Source organism: Monopterus albus, unplaced genomic scaffold, assembly GCF_001952655.1.
Source record: "Monopterus albus unplaced genomic scaffold, M_albus_1.0 scaffold282.1, whole genome shotgun sequence".
Taxonomy (NCBI): domain Eukaryota; kingdom Metazoa; phylum Chordata; class Actinopteri; order Synbranchiformes; family Synbranchidae; genus Monopterus; species Monopterus albus.
The window spans coordinates 32,694-42,509 of record NW_018128162.1 but is presented as its reverse complement, the minus strand read 5'-3'; the positions used below and the strand labels follow the sequence as shown (position 1 = coordinate 42,509).

The 9,816-nt window shown below is 41.3% G+C and overlaps 1 protein-coding gene across 2 annotated transcripts; it reads right to left on the bottom strand.

Moving 5' to 3' along the window:
* Positions 1-27: 27 nt before the first annotated feature.
* csf1ra (colony stimulating factor 1 receptor, a) lies at positions 28-9,773 on the bottom strand. 2 transcript variants are annotated; one of them, XM_020622588.1, is made up of 22 exons: positions 9,682-9,773; positions 9,300-9,400; positions 7,630-7,917; positions 7,138-7,425; positions 6,907-7,043; positions 6,660-6,825; positions 6,339-6,540; positions 5,612-5,727; positions 5,331-5,442; positions 4,999-5,198; positions 4,565-4,656; positions 4,305-4,431; positions 4,000-4,104; positions 3,695-3,805; positions 3,368-3,527; positions 3,203-3,285; positions 2,971-3,074; positions 2,570-2,692; positions 2,376-2,487; positions 2,191-2,290; positions 1,182-1,293; positions 28-1,021 (listed from the first exon to the last, which is right to left on the bottom strand). In XM_020622588.1, the coding sequence occupies exons 2-22, from the start codon at positions 9,349-9,351 to the stop codon at positions 875-877; spliced, it is 2,937 nt and encodes a 978-aa protein (XP_020478244.1). In that variant the 5' UTR covers positions 9,352-9,400; positions 9,682-9,773; the 3' UTR covers positions 28-874. The 2 variants fall into 2 exon arrangements, with proteins under 2 accessions (XP_020478244.1, XP_020478245.1); XM_020622589.1 differs by lacking the exon at positions 9,682-9,773 and adding an exon at positions 9,647-9,662.
* Positions 9,774-9,816: the final 43 nt, after the last annotated feature.

Sequence of the window (9,816 nt, the reverse complement as noted above, 5' to 3'; positions counted from 1 at the left end):
AGAAAAAACCCCCCACATAGAAGGAAACACACGCACACACACACACACACACACACACACACACACAAAAACACTTTCACATTGTCAAACATGAAACTTTGTTCATCTGATCCATCATAGATCCACAGATTTCCCTGCTCCAAAATCACATTGAGCACTGGTTAATCAGTTTGAAGCGGAACAATCACATGTTGTCACTAGGTCACAGCTACTGAAAGTATGTTACAAAAGAGGGCGAGGAAACATTCACACTGTTTAGATTTTAAATTGAAGTGATCAGAGACTAAAACTTAGTTCTACTTCACAAAGTTGTGGTTTTGTATCCAGTGTTTCTGACTGTCGGGTTGCTTCCTCTGCAAAAACACACGCAATAAACTGATGAAAAGGAAGTGATCCTGCTGACAAATGTGACCGAAATCTTCACACAAACAAGACACTCAAACAAACAAGTAATTAAAAAGTAGTAATAAAAATGAAGACTCTCACAAGAAAGAACAAACTGATTATGTCTCCTGTGCATACGCTGTAACAGATTATACCTCAAATACATAAACGAAGGAGTGATAAACAGTTTGTGAAGGAGCAATGTGTGGGGTGAGATAGCGTTTCGAATGCTTGTGTGGTTTTGACATGTTTCTTCCTTTCTTATCTGCGATCAGTTCTAGTCACGGTCTCCAAAGAAACACGTCACATGCTCGCTACAGCTGCCCGTATGACTGGCGCTCAGGCACAACAAGGAAAAATTAGCCATGAAGGTGACTCTCTGCAACTGTCCAGCAGGTTGGAACAAGCTTTGGCTGCAAACTGCTCACTCCACCCTCCTGATGCTTGTTGATGACTGACTGATTTACCAACTGATTGGTGGTTAAGCCCTTCAACAAAACTGGTAGTTGTTGGTCTTCATCAGAGGCTGCTCCTCTTCCTCATGGTCACAAAACTGGTCAGAGGGGCCGATGCAGCACTTGGTCTCATCACACACGTCCTCCTCTGTAAACTGCTGCTGCATATTCTGGTAGATTAGCTGCGTGGAGTCATCATTAGGAGAGTGAGGCTTGATTAGATAAGGCCAAACACTTGCTTCATTTGAAAATGATAGTGCTATAAGTGAAAGAAGTGCCCTCCTTGGATAGTTTTGGTAAAGTCAGAGTGGAAACAATAAGCCCTGCTTGACACTAACTCACCTGCTGCTGTTCAGGTTGGTCCCCAAGTAGTCTTTCTATCATCTGACTGATCTTGCTGAATGTTGGACGCTGTGTAGGTTCCAGATTCCAGCACATCTTCATGATCATGTAGCTGAGTCAAGAATACAGATGTCATTCACTGGGCAAAATAATAACTGATTCTATACATTTTCAGTCATTTATAAACAGCTCAATTTTCACCGCAAACTGTTCAGCTTTTATGGTAAAACTGATAAACTATAAGACAAATTGGGAGAGGCTCGTAGAAGTAGTGACACAGTTTGATCAGAGAGACTTCTTCATTAGAACCCCTCAAGTCTAATTTTGCTGCTGTGAAATATGCAGTTATATGGTTTCCTAGCTTAGTGATCATGTGGCTCACAGGCAGAACTGAGGCCTGACTCACAGCAGAACAACAGATGATTAGGCCCTGACTCAGATTCAGTACCCTTGGTTTCCACAGCACAGTTATTCCGGGTTGTGCGACAGCCATGTCAAATCAGCACACAGAGATGTTAGGGCCCTCTGAGATACTGAGGAAAAATGTTCTTTATGTCTTTATTTCATCGGGTTGTTAGGTTTGGAGTTCAGACGCGTTAAATTGTGAGCTTGGGGGTTAGAAGTTAACCTAATGCAAGTAGGGTGGAAGGCTGCCAAAGAAAAAGGGATCTTTGTTCAGCGATGAACATTTGAAAAGCATAGTATTTGAACTTTCTGATAATGAATTCACATTAGGATGCACCATCGTTATAAATCAGTCCTCATTAACACTCATATCAAGCAGTAGCTCTAGGTTAGCAGCTGGTCTCACCAGTTAGCCTTCCATCTACCAGCTGATAAAAAGGCATCTGTTGCTGTTGATTCATTTGTTTTAAAAAAAAAAAACAGCTGATACCCCTGTAAAATTCAACTGATAATCAGGTGACACAAGCAGAGTGGTAATACTGGCTTTACAAAATAAAGCAGAAAGCAGCAGTGATCCTTTATGTTGCTGAAGTGTTAAGCTTACATCTCCAGTGGGGCAAAGTCAGGTTGGGACATCTGGTAGCCATGTTTCACCATCTTGTAGAATCTGGAGTCCACAGCTATGCTGGGGTAGGGGCTCTTGCCTAATTGGGAAGAATATACTGTAGATTTAGCAAGACAATGATGAGTTAAATGTGAGAAAATGTAGATGACGTGCATGTTTCTGACCTAAAGAGAAGATCTCCCATAGGAGGATGCCATAGGACCACACATCACTCTGGACAGTGTAGACACAGTCAAAGATGCTCTCTGGAGCCATCCACTTCACTGGCAGACGAGCCTGCACACACACAGTCAAAGGGACCCAGTCTCATCTCACATAGTTTAAGTAAAAACTGGCTGTTATCTACTCAGATGCTTACATTGCCTTTCACCACATAGCTGGAGTCATTCATGATGTCACGCGCTAGGCCAAAGTCACAAATCTTGGCCTCTCTGCGGTCAGTCAACAGGACATTCCTAGCAGCCACGTCTCTGTGAATACACTGGAAACACACATACACACAATTTGTTTTTGGTTGTAAAGTCCTGTACAATAAAAAATGTCAGTAGATGGAATAATGACACATATAGAATTATACTCAAATACACTGTTGATCTACTGTACAACGATGAGTAAATATGAAGTACTGAATGTAATAGGAAATACTCCTCACAACATGGCTATGAATGATTTAACCACCTTGCAAATTTGTTTGCTTTATTCTGAAAAACCATTGGTGATTTTGATGTTGTTTGCGTAATGCGTAGTTAAATCACTTACATTTTTGGAGGCCAAAAAGTCAAGGCCCTGAGCCACTTGAAAGGAAAATCTCAGCAAGTCATTGATATCCAGCGGCAAGTCACCAGTCTCCTCACACACAGAGTCTAAGCATGAATCAGACAGAATTAGTGTTAGTAACACCCAGGGTGAGGAAGTAAAGAGGCTTTTGATATGCATGCTGCAACATAATGACTCAGTTAATAAACTGAGATTTGGTGAGAAAGGATTTAACCTCGAAACGATTCCATATTCGTCTCCTGGCTGGGTCTCATCTCCAAGTAACTGCTGGACGACGTACTGGAGATCCCACTATCACTGTGGATGGAAAAAGACACAGTTAACACAAACAATTAACCAAATGTTCTTCACTAAACATTCATCTTGTTTGGAGCTGTACCTTCTGATGAACATTTTTTGATTGCAGATGTTCTTGTAGTCATTCGAGAACTCCATGATGTCGGGGATGCTCGTAATAAAATTCAGACACGTCTCTGCCTGACGAAGGAAGTTGAGGAGGTCGCCGAGGCTGCAGTATTCTGTGATCACAAGCACTGGTCCTGATGAAGAGACGCAACAAGTTATGACCTTTTTAACAAAGAAAACATGTTGGAATGAAAATAATATACTGGATTTTCCATGAACTGGAATGACTGAACTTTCATTAACATGTTTTTAGGATATTTTAATTTCATCAAACATCATAAAGAACAGGATACTGCCTGACCCCCGTAGGTGCAGGCTCCCAGAAGATTGACAATGTTCTTGTGCTGTCCCAGGTGGCTCAGGATCTTCAGTTCAGAGATCAGAGCCTCTTTCTCATCTGAATGGGCACTGGCTGCAGAAACACACTACAGATTGTCATTCTGCTTGATCCAGAGAAAAAAGGATTTTGGAAAGTGATGTTCACAGATGCCTACATCAGACATTTTTTCACTTTAGCTGGAATATTCTGAGATTTAGGGGTCACTCTGACCTGTCCCTGTAAACAACAATCTCCTCCTTAAAACAAATGACTGAACATCAACTCACCTTTTAACATTTTCACAGCCACACGCATCACATTGTCTTCTTTTCCCAGGCCATAGGCTGTGGCCTCAACAACTTTTCCAAAGGCTCCTGCACCCAAGATCTTCCCTAGTGGGACAGAAAATAAGAGACAGTATTATGGGTACAGCCTTTGTTAAGATTATTCTATTACATACAGAATTATATCTATTATATTATATATTTATTTTATATCTGATAAGTTAATCTAATCAATTTCTATTGCACTGAATCATGACAAATTATCCAAAATGTCAGCACTGAAGAGCGTTTACGAGCATGCTGCGAACCTAGCTTCAGTTTGTCTCTCGGGAACTCCCACTTCTGATTGTAAGGCATCTGAGTGGGATCAATGAATGTATAGTTGTTTCCATCGCTCGCCTCAATGATCTTCCAACGAATCTCATATCTTGGTTTCTGAAGACAAAAATGAACACAAAAACTTGAAGAAAATAATAAAACCCACAAAACCCAGGTTTCTTTAGAATACTTAAACCATAGTGTATCATATATTGTGGTGGTTACACTTTGGGAATGCGTCATACTGTACCTGCTTATATTTGTAAAACAGGAAAACCAGTAGCAAAAGGAGGAAGGCCAGAACTCCTGCTGCTCCAATCAGAATGGAAATGAAGAGCACATCTGGCCAGTCAGAGAAAAATGGATATTAATACATAATTTCATTTGTATGTAGTGATTGTGTGTGCTCTTGTTGAATTATGTCACTTTGTATAAGTTTTATACTATTTCAACTGGCAGATTTTTAACATAGAATTTATGTTTTATCACAGCCACACAGAATGAAACATCTGACTAATATGTTCAGCCACGAAAGAATGAAATCAGCTGATGATAAGAGCAACATTTCCCAGAGCAGACATTAGATTTCCTCAAAGACCCATCCATGTGACTGTACAATAACAAACTTTGAGGCACAGTGACATAAACTGCATCCTTAAAATGAACAGAGGATAAAATACTCACCAGAAACCTCCATGGCGAGAGTGTCGCTGCTGACACCGGCATGGTTGAAGGCCACACACTCCACCGTCATCCTCTGGCTAGATGGCCCCACAGTAAGGACGCTCTCCACCCCAACAGCCCCCCACTCATCCCTCTGGACCTCCACTGTGGGAGCCTGGAGAGGGATCGCCATGTGTAGCCCTGTGGTGTTTTCATTGCACCTGCCTCAATGAAACACATAGAGAGTTAAAGAAAGGACCCAAACATCACAGGAATGCTGGTACTTACATATTACATAACTGTAATACAACAAACTAAGCAGCACTTTTTGACAACTGTGCAGTTATACTCACGTAGGTCGTATCCCAAAACACTGGAACCACTTGATTTTGGGAGCAGGATAGCCATATGATGTGCACGTCAGTGTGGTGACATTTTCCCATTTCATCACAGCAACAGGTCTTTCTGCCAGTGAAGAAAAAAATGAGGGGAGAATTAATGCTAACTAGCCAGATCAAATTGATCTGTTGCAGCATCTACAAAGATGCTTTCCTTTTCCTATTACAAAAGACTGATCAGGACTGAGTACTGTGAATGTGTTACTGCTTTGATTTGTGTTTAATACATCACTTACGATACATTTGGACTTGAAAAGCGATGGATGCATTTGTCAGTTCATTCCTGGTGTAGAGGGTGTACAGGCCCTGCTCCTGTGCATTCATTCTCTTCACCTGCAGACTAGCATGGTATCTTAAAAAAAAATCACAAAATGGGATATTTAAACTGAGGAAAAAGAGGAATGTCTACACAATCTGAAGTGACTAATTCTGTGGTTTGAATCCAGACTGTTTCTATGTATCATCGCAGAGTAGGTCAACAAATGAAATAGAGAACCTCGCACTTCCCTCTAGCAGCAGTGTCATAACCTGAGGAAACATTATGATCTTGGACTTCCAATGTCAAATTCACCCACAATGCACCAACAGCATTTTCCAAATCCAGAGTAACTTCCCCTTTCCTGCAGTATACTTGATTGTTTTTGTATTTAGTATGTAAGCAAGTGACTTACAGCTGTAATCGCAGCAAAAGGTGGCGCTACAAAGTATTAACTTAAGGGGGCTGAATAATTTTGCACGCCCAATTTTTCAGTTTTTTATTTGTTAAAAACGTTTGAAATATCCAATAAATTTCGTTCCACTTCATGATTGTGTCCCACTTGTTGTTGATTCTTCACAAAAAATTACAGTTTTATATCTTTATGTTTGAAGCCTGAAATGTGGCAAAAGGTTGCAAAGTTCAAGGGGGCCGAATACTTTCGCAAGGCACTGTAGCTTTCATCCGGGAAACCCTTTGTCTCTTACCTGTTGTTGTATTGGATGAACTTGTACTCCTGTGTTGATGACTTAGGAGATGTTGGCGTGTGCCATCTGTGCTCTGTAATGCGGGGGTACGCTTCAATGAGCACACTGAGCTCCAGATCTTCTCCCTCATTCACCTCAACCAAGAGATGCTGGTGTGCCAGTTTAGGCGACAGCTGGGGCAACAGTCTGATGTACGGCTTATCTAGTTAGAAAAATCAAGAAACATACTTTCAGTTTGTTGTCATTCATCAGTGCTTAGTAATGCTCCAAGCATTTCAGTATCAGTTGTGGTGAATGGATGTGGTTGTTTCTGTGACTTACCCACAACCAGCAGGTATGTAGAGGAACTGTTTACCCCTGCTTCATTTGTACCAATGCAGGAGATGTTCCCTGTGTCTGCAAGGTCCACAGCAGGGATGGTCAGGATGCTCTTTATGTCCAGGCGATTTTCTCCACTGGAGCGAACCTTCTCATCGATGCTTGGTTTCTGCACACACACACACACCCACAAGAATAAAAAACATGACCCCTGCCATGATCAAAAACTTCTAGAATGCCTCACACTGACCGACTTGGTGGTATATTTCCAGGTGACATTGTAGTTAAAGTTGGGGTTGTGTGTGGAGCAGGGAACCTTGAGTTCCTCCCCAACGATGCGCACATATTCATTTGTCTCCAAGAAGACATATGGAGGGAAACGAAGCTCTAGAGCAAGAGGAAATCAAGAATGAGTGTCCATGCTCGTATTACATCACAGAACTCAATGACAGCTTCATTTCTAGCAGCCAAGTGGTCTCACTCTGAATGACGTTGATGGAAAAGGCCTTGGAGGTCCGCTCCACTCCGTCGAGCTTGGCTGTGCAGACATAGTCAGCATTGAAGCTGGGGCGGAGGCTGTGGATGAGAATACCCTGGTGTCGATCAACTGTGAAGTTCATCCCCGGTGGTACGGTGGTGCCGTTGTCCATGCGGAGGCCAAGGTCTGTGGCTGCTGGGTCGGTCAGCAGGCATGGCAGCAGGTAGTCCGCACCCTCTTTCTCCACAACACGCAGCGATGTACTGCTGGTCCAGAACACACGGTTTGAATCTAGAAGAAAGAGTTGGGAAGAAACTATTAGATCATGGACCAATGGAGTAATGTGAAAGGCAAATGTAAAGGAGATTGGGAGGAAATCTAAAAACTAATCACAGAAAGGTCAAACCAAAGTTGGCAATGATCCACCCAAGCACCAAGGAAGCTTGTCCTCCTGTTCTGTACATAGAATAGTAAGACTCATTTATCTGAGCTCACCTTTTACGTACACATGCACTGAGGAGGTCAGGTCACCATGCTGAGACCCATCAGTGTAAAAACACTTGTATGTTCCAGTGAATTCAGCAGTGGGACGCTCCGCCTTTAAGGTGCAGGTTTTCCCATTGTCCCTGGACACGTAGCGCCTGTGCTTGGCTAGCCTGGTTTGCCAGTTTACAGGCCCGTCACCCTCACACTTCAGATCCAGAGGGGACCCAGGTCTGACCACCACCTCAGAACTCTCTATCACCTCAGAGTTGAACTTGATCACTGGACGCCTCCGTTCCGCTGAGAAGGAATTAAAATAGAAATTAATTATTGCATTTACTGACTTTTTTATCCAATTGGATCCATCAGAAATAGAGCAGGAAGAAATTAATCAAATAGACAAGAATAGATTTTTGTTCTATTTTCTTGTTACTTCCTGAAAAATCAAAACATTGTTTCTGTTTTGGCCGAGAACTCAGAGCCTTCTCATTTTAGATTCAGATTTATTTTTTAAAGAATTCAGGAAACAGATTGAAGACTTGGACATGAATAACATCCCTCCATCTTTTTCACTTCTGCTTTCCACAGTGTTGCTATCTCAGCACTGGAGATATAAAAACTGTAAAGATGGAAATCTTCAAATCTGTTACTGTTGTAATTTTTATTTAATCCCTCGTGTTCATGATGACGTACGTACTACAACTATAAGCATTGAGGCAGAAATTACTAAGAAGACAAGACAAGAAAAAAATCCCCAGGGGAGATAAAGACAGTGCTCTCTTTGATGGTATTGTTGAGGATTTGAAAGTCTGAGCAATTCATTGAATCTGGAAGTTGCTTGGGGTTCAAACTGTTTTTTGAAAATTGTTGCCCCTGAAGTGACCGAGAGTACCTGTTCTGTAAATCTGGAGTTTTTGCTTATTCAGTACTGAAAGGACAGTTTCAGTAAGGGTTATAACATTTTTCATTTAGACAAGTACAGTGTTCCTTGAAGCTTCAAGCAGAACTGAGATTCCATGATCAGCATTTTTACTATTCGCCACAGGACGCAAGAAAACACAGAGGAACAAAATATAGGGTAGTTTGAAATCAATCCGCATGTTAGCTTTGAACACCCTTATTGCTGATGCAAACAATTGCCTTTCTCCCAAACTCCCTGTTCAATCATCCAAATGAACTAATCATCCAACCTCAAATTGACCCCAGTTACACTTTATAATATACCAGAAAGCAAAACAAACTTATTCAGCCATAATTCAAGTAAACAACAGATGCCTTTATAAGCTCAAATGCAAATACATGAAATTGCAATTTAATGCCTGCCTGTATATGTAGGGTTCAGAGCCCCTGCTCCCCAAAATAAAAGAATGACTTGAGAAACAACTCTTAATGCTGCAGACAACAGTTCTGTCATCAGGCACAACAGATGAAGAAGCGCACAACATTTCTCAGCTTCTCTGTACCATGAGATGTACAATACATGTTCTGTTAGAGCAGTCTATAAATAGTTGGTTAGCTGCAGTGGACAGAAACATGTGACTTACAAAATATATCTTATTGTAAATTATGAATTTTAAAACATTGATTTACATTTAATTCACTAACTAATGAATAATGTCAACTTTACATTTGTTAAATAAATATGTACTTTGCTTTATTTATTTTTTTCTTTCTTTTTGTACCTAAAGCAGCAGAGGCCATAATCCCCAGCAGCAGCGCGAAGTAGGACTGCATCCTGCATCAGCTCCAAACCTTTAGTTTGAACTTCTCTTCTATTGTGGCGCTGAGGAGAAAAATAAGCAAGGCGCCTCAGAAGTTATTATTACTCACCCCCCTGATTAATTTCTCTTTTCTGGCTGGTCAGAGCAGCATTACCTGGAAAGACATATGAATCTATGCTGAACAACTGTTTGTCCTACTTCAGTCTTTATATTCTTACGTATACATTAAAGCCGGGAAACAAACATATCAAAAATATTTTGAGGAACCATTTTATGATTACAATTACAGAATTAATAAATCAGCCCACCTCAAACTACAGCTGAAGCCTCTTGTGTTACTCACCTGGAGATGTTGTCAACTTGACAGACGGGAATGACTTCCCTGAGTTTGGTATTTCCTTCTTCCACAGCAGACGCAAGCCGCCTTTCTTCCTTTTTCTGTTTGGCTCTGCCCTTCTTCTCGCTTCTGCTTGTGTAC